We start from the raw sequence: 14,888 nt of genomic DNA, 5'->3' as shown, positions 1-14,888 counted from the left end.
TTACTGTCGGTGTTTGATCCAACTTTGGCTATGGTAGATAATTTGTTCCTAATGCCTTTTTTTCTTAGCAAGTTCTTCCTTGGTTTTGGAATATTATATAAGAAATATGTGGTTGTGTGCATCATTAGTTGGTTAAGAGGCCAAGAGTATATCTATGATATTTAGAAAGAACATAGAAGGCATGATCTTTACAGTAGAGACCTCTAATTTTGACAACAAAAAATGCACATACTTGAGGCATTGTACCTATCATATTTGTATTAACTTCCATTCGTGTGGCACGGACACCCAACTGCCGCCTCCTCCTCCAAAAAAAAGCTAGGGTTCCTTTGTCTCTCGTTAGAGCCGGCGTCGGTCCGCCTTGTCTCCCGTGGCACTAGGGCAATGTAGGTGTGGTGGATCCCGGCCTTTGCTGACGGGAGAACTACGTTTTTAGATGTTTCTTTTAGTTTTGTTAGGGTTTGTGTCATTCTCGGGAAGACAAGACGGCGATGACTTCCTAAAGATGGAATGAGTGTCTCCCCGCCTAGTCCCCATTCCAGCGGTGCGTCTAGCATCGCTAGAGGGCATGTGCAGGTGTGTCTCCGGCACATGTCACATGATTCGGTTGATGGTTGTCTTTGGTAGATCTACTTGGATCCGAACTTCGTTTGTCTATGTTCGTGTGTAAAGTTGGATCCTTCCGATCTACGTGTCTCTTCATTGGTGGTGGATGTTGTTCTAGTGTGTTGGTCCTATGGGACCTTAGAACGATGACTTCCTGACTGTCTACTGCAACAAATTTTGCCCGGCTCTAGGGAGGGAGGAGCGATGACGACAGCGCACCATCGGCTCGCTTCAGTGCTTGTAGTCATCGCTAGGTGGTCTACGAATTTGGATGTAATTTTTATTATTTTTGGTGTTTGTTGTACTATCATGGTTGAAGATGAATAGATCAGAAGTTTTTCCGCAAAAAAGAACTTCCATTCATGTCGTTTTCCTATGGAAAATATATCTTTTGGTATATCAGCTATAACCGAGTTTACTTTTGTTATTGAAACTATAATAACAAATTTGTTTTATGAACTTTCATCGAAAATCTCATGTTTCTTTTCGTCCATTTTCTAGTTTTTCATGTACTTTTCCAATTTCTTGTTGAAAAAGTCAGATAATCCCAAAAAGAATCTAATATGTCATTTTCTATTTTTCTTTCTTATAGACCTGCATGGTTTGTTAAACCATCATCTTTCTTTCTTTCTTTCTTTCTTTCTTTCTTTCTTGAGAAACACCGATTACAAATCTAATTCGGATATAAAGTTTTCCTCACATGATAAGTGACACACGTCAGGTGCGTGACACTCCAGACCTTGATGTTTTTAATGGTAATTTCAGTCACACAAGGATGATAAATTCCAGTGACCCACGACAAGTTTTTGTTAAAGATAAACTGAAGCACCAAAGTTGCCATGCTTGACAGCTAAAATTGTCATCCTCGCGTCACTAAACTTCCGTCAAGAACGCTCAGAGTTGTCATGTGCTCGTATCTGACGTGTGGCACTTATTAGGGTCCAAGTTTTCGGATCAAAACAAAATCAGCAAATAGTAGAAATAGTAGAGAGACCAAAAATATTTCTTTTTGATTAAGACAAGAGTGTGAGTGTAAAAGGTTGGTATGTCGTACACGGATAAGGATTTGCCATGTTCTAAAGTGAAAGCTAGTATGATTTATAGGGATAGGGATTTGTCATGCTTGTGTATGAGGATTTGTAATGTTCTAAAGTGGGAGTTGTCATAGCGTAAAAAATGATACACCTGAGGGCGTTAGATTTTTATTAACCCTAAGAATGATGTATTGTCATCTTTAAAAGCATTTTTTATATCTCTCTTTGATGTTACTTACAGAAATAGCTGACATGATTTTTGTTGGATATATTCCCGGAGTAGTGCGAATGCAAATTTGCGATTGACACTCCCGGAGTTGACACCACCGTGTACAGGCAACGGAGAAGATGGAATTCCGTCATTCCGTGAAAGACACATGTTGCGGAACGCACACTAGTGCCATCAAGGCGCCAACACGAACACGCACACTTAAAACAGCTGAAAGAAGTTAAGGAAATGCAGACGCAAGCAGTATGCTCACCGATGAAGTCGATGACGAGGCGGCCGTCGCTCGCCCGGCCGGTCGGATGGCCAAAGAACGTGGTCCCGTACGGCGGCGCTCCGTACGGGCTCGGGTTCTTCGCCGTCAGGCGCACGTAGTTGCCGGTGTCGGTGAGGGAGTCGCCGAAGCTGAAGATGCGCGAGTAGCAGCTGAGCGCCGAGCTGCCGCTCCCAAGGCCCAGGACCAGGAGAGCATGCCACACGGCGAGCGCCAGCGAGAAATGGCCTCCTGGGAACCACATAGGATGGCACTGGTATTTACCGGCCGCGGCCGGTCGCTCAGCAAGTGAGCCGGCAGCGTGGCCGAAGAAGCAGAGAGGGAAATGAGAAGAGCATGGGCTAGCTTAGCTTGGCCAAGTGGGCAGGGCAGCCGGTGTTTCTTGTTGAGCGTTTGCGGAGAGCTCGGGAGGCCATTATGAAGGCATATATGCCCGAAAGCGTCCTGGTATGCGCCTTCTAGCGTACGTTATACGGGAGTCGGCCCCATGTAATCTCCCTACCTTCTACAATGAAATGATACGCATCGTGCGTATTCGCGAAAAAGTTAGGCATATATGAGTGTGCAGGGGATGGATGAATTACAGGTTGCCGTCCAAGGATTCCAAGGACCCAAGGACGATCAACAAGGATGTAGACAACACTGCAGTGGATGGATACCAGCATAAATACGTACAGGCATGCCTGTGAACGGCCAAACTAACCGAGCAATTAACACTGATTTCTCGTTAAAAAAATGGTGCATTGCCAATCACATACTATGTTTTTTTACCTCCCCATGTCGGGAAACATGCATGGCCAACGGTCGTGAGCAACGAGTAGGCGCAACATATTTCACCATCTCATTTTCATGGGTGAATCGAGGAGGACATGAGCAGCCAGATAGCGTGATGCAGATCGGGTTGTCCAAGGGCGATTGATTGTCTGTGGACTCTACCTCTTTGCTCGGTCTTTCTATCTTGTTTGTTTCCTGGCAGAGGTTCACAAAATGGTGGCCCGGGTGGCCCAGGTCCAGGAATGTGTGGGTCTTAACGAAATTGGCAGGCGTTCACTTGTCATTTTGTTCGCTTCCGTGATTTGAACGGCATGTGCGCAGTCGATTTCAGCAAAAGGTAGATTGGCTGCGTTTGAGGAAGGTGAGCAGCAGTTCGCGGACGATAGAACTTGGCTGGATGTTGTTAATTCACTCGATTCGACATTGATTCGGACGACCAAATAAATTACAGTGGGTAACTTAGAAGGTGTTTGGATCCAAGGGATTTATTTTAGTCTGACTAAAAATAGTCTTTTTAAGAGGCTAAAGATCAAAGCACCCCTGACCAAAGAGGGGCTAAAACTAGTCTTGAGACTAAATTTTTTTAGTCAGGGTTACCCCTACTAAAATTAGTCCTCTCTCTCCTCATTTAACTCCTCTCCTTTAATACATGTGAGTTCTGTATTAGAGAGTTTGGAGGATAATAAATGCTCATTAATTTGATTTTAGTCTCTTTAGTATTGGGATCCAAGCATGGATGACGCTAGCAAGTTTTAGTCCCACTACTTTTAGTCATGAGACTAAAACGTATCAAAGCACCCTCTCAGAGGAATGTGTATTTGAATAGGGCGATTTAGGCGCCGACTGACCGGCCCAATTTTGGCTCGGTCGCCTAGCAGCCCTTGATTCAGTTTTGTAGCAGCCGCATGATAGCCCTCGACTGAGTCAACACACCCACCCTTTTCCATTCATTCCCTGCAAAAACCAACTTGAGAAAAAGGGCAGATCTGCTCGACCGTCCACCGCGCTGACGGCGCCTCCTCCTCCCCCGCCTACCACCATCTCCCCCGCATGCTTCTACTGCGACGTCGGTCGACTCGCCGGCGGCAGCACAACGATCCCGTAGTCGCCGTTGCAGCAAAATCAAGGTGTGTGTTAGGACCGTGAGTATATCAATCAGAGGGGGGGGGGGGTGAATGTGAGATTCAAAATTTCTTTCGAAAGTTTTGAACAGATCCCAAACACAGCAGCGAAGATAAGGTTCGGTAGATATGAACTCAAACAAGCATATTATTGAGGAACAAAATCTTCGAGGTAAGATGCAATAATGGTTCGAGCATAGTATAAAATAGGCTTGATGATAATGATGGCAAAGCAGTATGCCAACAGATATACTAACATGACAGAGAGCTAGAGATGAACTACGATGGATAACTGAGAGAAATAACTGTAATGAGGTAAATGATCACAACACAGACGAGGATGAGAACTATGACAGCAAAATAGAGTGAAGAGGGTGCAACAATACGAGCAACGAATAATAACTGAAGGAAATGACAGAAGAATTAAGAGAAAATGATATGCAACGGAGTATGAATGATCAGATAAACTATCGTTAAAGAAAGAATGAAAATTGCTGAAAGTATTGAAGTGAAGTAAATAGAACCAGTGGTGCTCGATGGCAACCGAGAGATTTGGTAGACCAATTCACCCTTCTGCCAAAGGGCTACGTCTGGTTGGAGGGGCTGTGACTTAACATGGAAGATAAACTCTCTTCACCTTATTCTCCTTCAACACAGAGCTTATCTGTGATAGCCTGACTTAATAGGGATGATAGACTACTCATATCAATAAGGAATTCCTTCTTTTCCGGGAGCCCATTCGGACAGAATTCCAAAATTAAGCGTGCTCAGCTTGGAGTAGTGTCAGGATGGGTGACCGATCGGGAAGTTTCTCTCGGGTGCGCATGAGTGAGGACAATGTGCGCAGAAAAGACTAGTATCGATCTGTGGGGCCAGTCTAGATCCCGCCAGGAGTAACGACCACCGGCGGGTGTGTCCGGGGTGTTACAAGTTGGTATCAGAGCCGACCCTCATGGTTACACGGATGGTTGCGGACAGGTGCGCGGTCATGTTGTTCATGACGTTTGTGACCCGTCGTGGCACCCAGCATGGCACATGTACCGGACTGGATGCACAGACATATGTGCCAAGAGGGAACGTTCCTGTGGCCCGACGAGGACGTCGGTTCCTTTGAGTGGGGGTGTATGTGATAGCCTGGCTTAATGGGATGATAGACTACTCATATCAATAAGGAATTCTTTTTTTTCGGGAGCCCATTCGGACAGAACTCCAAAGTTAAGCGTGCTCAGCTTGGAGTAGTGTCAGGATGGGTGACCGATCGGGAAGTTGCTCCCGGGTGCGCATGAGTGAGGACAAGGTGCGCAGAAAAGACTAGTATTGATCTGTGGGGCCAGTCTAGATCCCGCCAGGAGTAACGACCACCGGCGGGTGTGTCCGGGGTGTTACATTATCAAACCCTGGTTGATTTCACTCGAGGTAGATACTTTTCGGCGATCTTCGGACCTTCGGCCGACCTTCACGAACCACAATTACTCTTGGTTGCTGAAGATCTAGCTCGGTGAAGACAACACCTCTTCAACACTCGAGCCAAAACCCTATCAGTCTAGAGAGTGCGCGACTCTCAAGAGTGATAGGTACAAGAACTCTAACTCAAAACTACTGTGATGCTAAACCACCGTCTAAGTTTGGGCTCTTGATTTTTTTCTTCTCTCGGTGGATCTTAAGCTCAAATCACTCGGAGAGGGGTTGCTCAAATCAATCTTCTCGGAAATCTCAAGCGGAGCAGCCAATGGACAATGTTGAAGCGGGGTGGCTATTTATTGCCGCAACCTTTCTTGATGGGAAATGACATTTTTTGGACACGAGGAGCAGCCGTTGACTGAACGACACAAGTCCAATGGTCGGAAATTTGAGCACAATGGTAACACTTCTTGCGGAGCAAGTAATGCTAATTCCTCAATCCGAAAGATATCTCCTACAGCACCAAGACCAACGTCTATTGCTGCCAGGTAATCATTCGGAGCATAAAGAGATTTCTCTCGCATCTTTCATAGGTTTTGGGCTAAGCATCACATCGGATCTAAGCTTTGAAAACCTATACCCCTCTTAATAGTACGGAGGTCCTATGACTCAATTGAACAGAAGAAGAAAGATGAAAAGAGTACTACGTCTTCAATTTGACTTCGACTTCCGTTTGCTGCCGTCAATTTCTTTGGACGACGATACCGAAGAAGTGCTTCGCTTCAACAATAAACGTTCAAGGGGTTAATTCCTGCACATCAATATTCTCGTCTACATGTCTTCATCAGATGTAGCTCTTTCTTCTCTGCAACACAGATATACTTCGGTGAAGTTCCTCGAACTTGGCACCGGAGACAACATTCTCTTTGGTTTCTGTATGGACTATTTCTCTCTGTATGCACTAGCAAACAAATTAGTCCATACCTGTTTCTGTCAACAATCTCCAAAACAAAGGTAGGCAGATATTGCACCAACAATCTCCCCCTTTTTGGACGATTGTTGACAAAACAGATCATTTCGAGGGATAGATAATGAATGGAATGGAATGCAAAGGATAATAAAAGACGAGAGATAATTACGAATATAAAACACGCTCCCCCCGAAGATATGCCTCGGAGCATAAAATAAATGGGAAGGTAGCGAGGTAATTCTTCGTATGAGTGACATTGACCTATGATCTCATTCGATGATACTTTCAATGCACTCGACAGTGTCTGAGATAGTTCTTGCCACACAATCTTTAAAATGAATTAGATAGATATAGCGAGTACTTGGAAATTATTTGTGACGAAGGATATGTCATGAGGGTTTTCTCATAGCATAATTTGAATCCACACGAGATATAAGTTTCCTGCAAGTTAGATATTCAAGAATAAATAGAGCAAGATAAATATGAGTAAATTGCTCGAAGTGGATATGCTTCATATGTGGTTTTCCTGCAACAAGGATAATATGAGGGATATGTGCGAGGAAAAACACTTTGTCAGTCATATAGATAACTTTCAATGTCAAGAAATTTTAGACTGAGGCTGACAATCTTTTCCTGCAAGGTCATATAATGAAGGATAATAATCATAGCATATCCAACCATAGCAAATATGGTTCATTTATCACTCAATCTAATTTTCTCTCTTTGTGCCATCACTCGATGATTTCCTGTTCTTCTTGTATAACTATTGCTTTCCCTGCGCGATAGATAATAATAGAGGGGGAAAAATTCACGGGAGAAAGCTTTTGATAGCACCCGCAAACAAATAGTTGGAAGCAAATAATATTGGGGGGGGGGGGCTTATTAACATTACATGGCAACCGAGTTTTTCAACACCACAGATGGTGTGTTAAGTTCATCAAGCAAATTGTTCGAGGGAAAACCGAAATGTTTGAGTGCAAAAAGCAAAAGGCAAATGAAAACACCCTGTAAATACCCCGAATATATATCATCTCGATCTAATTCTCCCCCTTTTGTCAACAAGTGTCAAAAAGGAAAGAAAAAACATACGAGGAACTACTCTTTCGGAGTGTCCTCAGAGTCAGAATTGAAACTGCTCGACGAATTAGAATCCACAGAGCGAGGAATGGTTGAGGTAGAAGCAGGTGTAGCAACATGGACTTCATAAGAAATGGTGCGATGAGCATCTGGCTTGTAAATGAGTGTTACAGCTGTGTCTTTAGTTGCATCATCAGGTTCGACAAACAGCAGGTTAGTAGAAGCTGAACGCTGAGGGAGCATAGGACTTTGCCTTCGGATGCGAGGAACATCAAATAAATCCAGGTAGTCATAATGTTGGGGAACGTAGCATGCAATTTCAAAAAAAATCCTATGATCACGCAAGATCTATCTAGGAGATGCATATCAATGAGAGAGGGAGAGTGTGTCCACATACCCTCGTAGACCGAAAGCGGAAGCGTTAGGTTAACGTGGTTGATGTAGTCGAACGTCTTCACGATCCAACCGATCTAGCCGAACGTACGGCACCTCCGAGTTCAGCACACGTTCAACTCGATGACGTCCCTCAAATTCTTGATCCAACAGAGGGTCGAGGGAGAGTTCCGTCAGTACGACGGCGTGGTGATGGTGATGATGATGTGATCCGCGCAGGGCTTTGCCTAAGCACTATGACGCTATGACTGGACGAGTAAACTATGGAGGGGGGCACCACACACGACTAAGAGAACAATTGATGTGTCTTTGGGGTGCCCCCCGCCCCCGTATATAAAGGAGGGGAGGAGGAGGCGGCCAACCAAGAGGGGGCACGCCAAGGGGGGAGTCCTACTAGGACTCCTTGTCCTAGTAGGATTCGGCACCCCTTCTTTTCCTTCTCTTGGAGGTGGAAAGGGGGAAGGAGAGGGAGTAGGAGAAGGAAAGGGGGGGGGTGGCGCCCCCTTCCCTAAACCAAGTCAGCCTCCTCCCTTGTGGGGGGCACACCAGCCGCTTGTGGGCTGGTTAGCCTCCCTCCTATGGCTCATATGGCCCATATCTTCCCCCGGGGGGTTCCGGTAACCCCTCCGGTACTCTGGTATGTACCCGATACACTCTGGAACCCTTCTGGTGTCCGAATACTACCTTCCAATATATCAATCTTTACCTCTCGACCATTTCGGGACTCCTCGTCATGTCTGTGATCTCATCCGAGACTCCGAACAAACTTTGGTCACCAAAACACATAACTCATAATACAAATCATCATCAAACGTTAAGCGTGCGGACCCTACAGGTTCGAGAACTATGTAGACATGACCGAGACACATCTATGGTCAATAACCAATACCAGAACCTGTATGCTCATATTGGTTCGTACATATTCTACGAAGATCTTTATCGGTCAAACCGCAATAACAACATACGTTATTCCCATTGTCATCGGTATGTTACTTGCACGAGATTCGATCGTCGGTATCATCATACCTAGTTCAATCTCGTTACCGGCAAGTCTCTTTACTCGTTCCATAATACATCATCCTGCAACTAACTCATTAGTCACATTGCTTGCAAGGCTTATAGTGATGTGCATTACCGAGAGGGCCCAGAGATACCTCTCCGATACTCGAAGTGACAAATCCTAATCTTGATCTATGCCAACCCAACAAACACCTTCGGAAGCACCTGTAGTGCATCTTTATAATCACCCAGTTACGTTGTGATGTTTGATAGCACACAAGGTGTTCCTTCGGTATTCGGGAGTTGCATAATCTCATAGTCAGAGGAATCTGTATATGTCATGAAGAAAGCGATAGCAATAAAACTTAATGATCATTATGCTAAGTTAACGGATGGGTCTTGTCCATCACATAATTCTCTAATGATGTGATCCCGTTCATCAAATGACAACACTTGTCTATGGTCAGGAAACTTAACCATCTTTGATTAACGAGCTAGTCAAGTAGAGGCATACTAGGGACACTATGTTTTGTCTATGTATTCACACATGTACTAAGTTTCTAGTTAATACTATTCTAGCATGAATAATAAACATTTATCATGATATAAGGAAATATAAACAACAACTTTATTATTGCTTCTAGGGCATATTTCCTTCAGTCTCCCACTTGCACTAGAGTCAATAATCTAGTTCACATCATCATGTGATTTAACACCAATAGTTCACATCTTTATGTGATTAATTCACATCTCCATGTGACTAACACCCAAAGGGTTTACTAGAGTCAATAATCTAGTTCACATCGCTATGTGATTAACACCCAAAGAGTACTATGGTGTGATCCTGTTTTGCTTGTGAGAGAAGTTTACTCAACGGGCCTGCCAAATTCAGAGCCGTATGTATTTTGCCAATTTTCTATGTCTACAATGCTTTGCATGGAGCTACTCTAGCTAATTGCTCCCACTTTCAATATGTATCTAGATTGAGACCCAGAGTCATCCGGATCGGTGTAAAAGCTTGCATCGACGTAACACTTTACAACGAACTCTTTATCACCTTCATAACCGAGAAATATTTCCTTAGTCCTCTTAGGTAACTAAGGATAACTTTGACCACTGTCTAGTGATCCACTCCTAGATCACTATCACACCCCTTTGCGAAACTCACGGAAAGGTACACAATAGGTTTGGTACATAGTATAGCATACTTTATATAACCTATGGTTGAGGCATAGGGAATGACTTTCATTCTCTTTCTATTTTCTTCCGTGGTCGGGTTTTGAGTCTTACTCAACTTCACACCTTACAGTACAGGCAAGAACTCCTTTTTGACTGATCCATTTTGAACTTCTTCAAAATCTTGTCAAGGTATGTGCTTTGTGAAAGTCCTATTAAGTGTCTCGATCTATCCCTATAGATCTTGATGCCCAATATATAAGTAGCTTCACCGAGGTCTTTCATTGAAAAACTCTTATTCAAGTATCCTTTTATGCTATACAGAAATTCTATATCATTTCCAATCAACAATATGTCATCCACATATAATATTAGAAATGTTATAGAGCTCCCACTCACTTTCTTATAAATACAAGCTTCACCATAAGTCTATATAAAACCATACACGTATATCCCACCTCTGAAATGCTTGCACCAGTCCATAGATGGATCGCTGGAGTATGCACACTTTGTTAGCACCTTTAGGATCGACAAAACCTTTTGGTTGCATCATATACAACCCTTCTTTAAGAAATCCATTAAGGAATGCAGTTTTGATATCCATTTGCCAGATTTCATAAAATGTGGCAATTGCTAACATGATTCGGTCAGACTTCAGCATCACTACGAGTGAGAAAATCTACCTCTTGAGCACTATGTTGGTTTTCCCTTGAAGAGGAAAGGGTGGTGCAGCAAAGTAGCGTAAGTATTTCCCTCAGTTTTTGAGAACCAAGGTATCAATCCAGTAGGAGGCCACACGCAAGTCCCTCGTACCTACACAAACAAATAAGAACCTCGCAACCAACGCGATAAAGGGGTTGTCAATCCCTTCACGGTCACTTACGAGAGTGAGATCTGATAGAGATGATAATTTAATATTTTTGGTATTTTTATGATAAAGATTTAAAATAAAGATTGCAAAATAAACGGTAATAGAAATAACTTGTTGATGGGAGATTAATATAATGGAGAATAGACCCGGGGGCCATAGGTTTCACTAGTGGCTTCTCTCAAGATAGCATAAGTATTACGGTGGGTGAACAAATTACTGTCGAGCAATTGATAGAAAAGAGAATAATTATGAGAATATCTAGGCATGATCATGTATATAGGCATCACGTCCGTGACAAGTAGACCGACTCCTGCTTGCATCTACTACTATTACTCCACACATCGACCGCTATCCAGCATGCATCTAGAGTATTAAGTTCATAAGAACAGAGTAACACATTAGGTAAGATGACATGATGTAGAGGGATAAACTCAAGCAATATGATATAAAGCCCATCTTTTTATCCTCGGTGGCAACAATACAATACGTGTCATTTCCCTTTCTGTCACTGGGATCGAGCACCGCAAGATTGAACCCAAAGCTAAGCCCTTCTCCCATTGCAAGAAAGATCAATCTAGTAGGCCAAGCCAAACTGATAATTCGAAGAGACTTGCAAAGATAACCAATCATACATAAAAGATTTCAGAGAAGAATCAAATATTGTTCATAGATAGACTTGATCATAAACCCACAATTCATCAGATCTCGACAAACACACCGCAAAAAGAGTTACATCAAATAGATCTCCAAGAAGATCGAGGAGAACTTTGTATTGAGATCCAAAGATAGAGAAGAAGCCATCTAGCTAATATCTATGGACCCGAAGGTCTGAAATAAACTACTCACACATCATCGGAGGGGCCATGGAGTTGATGTAGAGGCCCTCCGTGATTGATGTGTTGGAAATATGCCCTAGAGGCAATAATAAATTATTTATTATTATTATATTTCCTTGTTCATGATAATCGTTTATTATCCATGCTATAATTGTATTGATAGGAAACTCAGATACATGTGTGGATACATAGACAACACCATGTCCCTAGTAAGCCTCTAGTTGACTAGCTCATTGATCAATAGATGGTTACGGTTTCCTGGCCATGGACATTGGATGTCGTTGATAACGGGATCACATCATTAGGAGAATGATGTGATGGACAAGACCCAATCCTAAGCCTAGCACAAGATCATGTAGTTCGTATGCTAAAGCTTTTCTAATGTTAAGTATCGTTTCCTTAGACCATGAGATTGTGCAACTCCCGGATACCGTAGGAGTGCTTTGGGTGTGCCAAACGTCACAACGTAACTGGGTGGCTATAAAGGTACACTACAGGTATCTCCGAAAGTGTCTGTTGGGTTGGCACAAATCGAGACTGGGATTTGTCACTCCGTGTAAACGGAGAGGTATCTCTTGGCCCACTCGGTAGGACATCATCATAATGTGCACAATGTGATCAAGGAGTTGATCACGGGATGATGTGTTACGAAACGAGTAAAGAGACTTGCCAGCAACGAGATTGAACAAGGTATCGGATACCGACAATCGAATCTCGGGCAAGTACAATACCGCTAGACAAAGGGAATTGAATACGGGATTGATCGAATCCTCGACATCGTGGTTCATCCGATGAGATCATCGTGGAACATGTGGGAAACAACATGGGTATCCAGATCCCGCTATTTGTTATTGATCGGAGAACGTCTCGGTCATGTCTGCATGGTTCCCGAACCCGTAGGGTCTACACACTTAAGGTTCGGTGACGCTAGGGTTATAGAGATATTAGTATGCGGTAACCCGAAAGTTGTTCGGAGTCCCGGATGAGATCCCAGACATCACGAGGAGTTCCGGAATGGTCCGGAGGTAAATATTTATATATGGGAAGTCTTGTTTTGGTCGCCGGAAAAGTTTCGTGCATTATCGATATTGTACCGGGAGTGCCGAAAGGGGTCCGAGGGTCCACCTGCCCCGGGGGGCCACATGGGCTGTAGGGGTGTGCGCCTTGGCCTATATGGGCCAAGGGCACCAGCTCCAAGAGACCCATGCGCCAAGAGATAAGGGAAAGGAAGAGTCCTAAAAGGGGAAGGCACCTCCTAGGTGCCTTGGGGAGGATGGACTCCTCCCTGGCCGCACCCTTCCTTGGAGGAAGGGCCAAGGCTGTGCCCCCCTCTCCCTTGGCCCTATATATAGTGGGGGGAAGGGAGGGCAGCCACACCTAAGCCCCGGCGCCTCCCTCTCCCTCCCATGACACATCTCCCTCTTCCCGCAGCGCTTGGCGAAGCCCTGTTGGAATCCCGCTACTTCCACCACCACGCCGTCGTGCTGCTGGATCTCCATCAACCTCTCCTCCCCCCTTGCTGGATCAAGAAGGAGGAGACGTCGCTGCTCCATACGTGTGTTGAACGCGGAGGTGCCGTCCGTTCGGCGCTAGGATCATCGGTGATTTGGATCATGACGAGTACGACTCCATCAACCCCGTTCTCTTGAACGCTTCCGCGCGCGATCTACAAGGGTATGTAGATCCACTCCTCCCTCGTTGCTAGATGACTCCATAGATTGATCTTGGTGACACGTAGGAAAATTTTGAATTATTGCTACGTTCCCCAACAGTGGTATCAGAGCTAGGTTTATGCGTAGTTTCTATGCACGAGTAGAACACAAAGTAGTTGTGGGCGTTGATTTTGTTCAATATGCTTACCGTTACTAGTCCAATCTTGATTCGGTGGCATTGTGGGATGAAGCGTCCCGGACTGACCTTACACGTACTCTTACGTGAGACTGGTTCCACCGACTGACATGCACTAGTTGCATAAGGTGGCTAGCGGGTGTCTGTCTCTCCCACTTTAGTCGGATCGGATTCGATGAAAAGGATCCTTATGAAGGATAAATAGCAATTGGCATATCACGTTGTGGTTTTTGCGTAGGTAAGAAACGTTCTTGCTAGAAACCCATAGCAGCCACGTAAAACATGCAAACAACAATTAGAGGACGTCTAACTTGTTTTTGCAGGGTATGCTATGTGATGTGATATGGCCAAGAAGAATGTGATGAATGATATGTGATGTATGAGATTGATCATGTTCTTGTAATAGGAATCACGACTTGCATGTCGATGAGTATGACAACCGGCAGGAGCCATAGGAGTTGTCTTTATTTATTTATGACCTGCGTGTCAACATAAACGTCATGTAATTACTTTACTTTATTGCTAACCGTTAGCTGTAGTAGTAGAAGTAATAGTTGGCGAGACAACTTCATGAAGACACGATGATGGAGATCATGATGATGGAGATCATGGTGTCATGCGGTGACGATAATGATCATGGAGCCCCGAAGATGGAGATCAAAAGGAGCAATATGATATTGGCCATATCATGTCACTATTTGATTGCATGTGATGTTTATCATTTTTTTGCATCTTGTTTACTTAGAATGACGGTAGTAAATAAGATGATCCCTCATAATAATTTCAAGAAAGCGTTCCCCCTAACTGTGCACCGTTGCGACAGTTCGTTGTTTCGAAGCATCACGTGATGATCGGGTGTTAGATTCTAACGTTCACACACAACGGGTGTAAGACAGATTTACACACGCGAAACACTTAGGTTGACTTGACGAGCCTAGCATGTACAGACATGGCCTCGGAACACAAGAGACCGAAAGGTCGAACATGAGTCGTATAGAAGATACGATCAACATGAAGATGTTCACCGATGTTGACTAGTCCGTCTCACGTGATGATCGGACACAGCCTAGTTGACTCGGATCATGTAATCACTTAGATGACTAGAGGGATGTCTATCTGAGTGGGAGTTCATAAGATGAACTTAATTATCCTGAACATAGTCAAAAGGTCTTCGCAAATTATGTCGTAGCTCGCGCTTCAGTTCTACTGTTTGGATATGTTCCTAGAGAAAATTTAGTTGAAAGATGATAGTAGCAATTATGCGGACTAGGTCCATAAACTG

The 14,888-nt window shown here is 44.0% G+C and overlaps 1 protein-coding gene across 2 annotated transcripts in view; it reads right to left on the bottom strand.

Moving 5' to 3' along the window:
• LOC119268517 (GDSL esterase/lipase At1g28600-like) overlaps positions 1-2,630 on the bottom strand; it is an 11,733-nt gene extending 9,103 nt beyond the window's left edge. The window contains exon 1 of one of the 2 annotated variants that reach the window (XM_037550177.1): positions 2,123-2,630. In XM_037550177.1, coding sequence (XP_037406074.1) covers positions 2,123-2,384 — 262 coding nt within the window. In that variant the 5' untranslated portion in view covers positions 2,385-2,630. The remainder of the gene's footprint in view (positions 1-2,122) is intronic. The other variant, XM_037550176.1, reaches the window with a different exon arrangement.
• Between the last annotated feature and the right edge of the window lie 12,258 nt (positions 2,631-14,888).

The sequence above is a fragment of the Triticum dicoccoides genome, chromosome 3A (assembly GCF_002162155.2).
Source record: "Triticum dicoccoides isolate Atlit2015 ecotype Zavitan chromosome 3A, WEW_v2.0, whole genome shotgun sequence".
Lineage (NCBI taxonomy): Eukaryota > Viridiplantae > Streptophyta > Magnoliopsida > Poales > Poaceae > Triticum > Triticum dicoccoides.
This window is presented reverse-complemented; position numbering and strand designations above follow the sequence as displayed.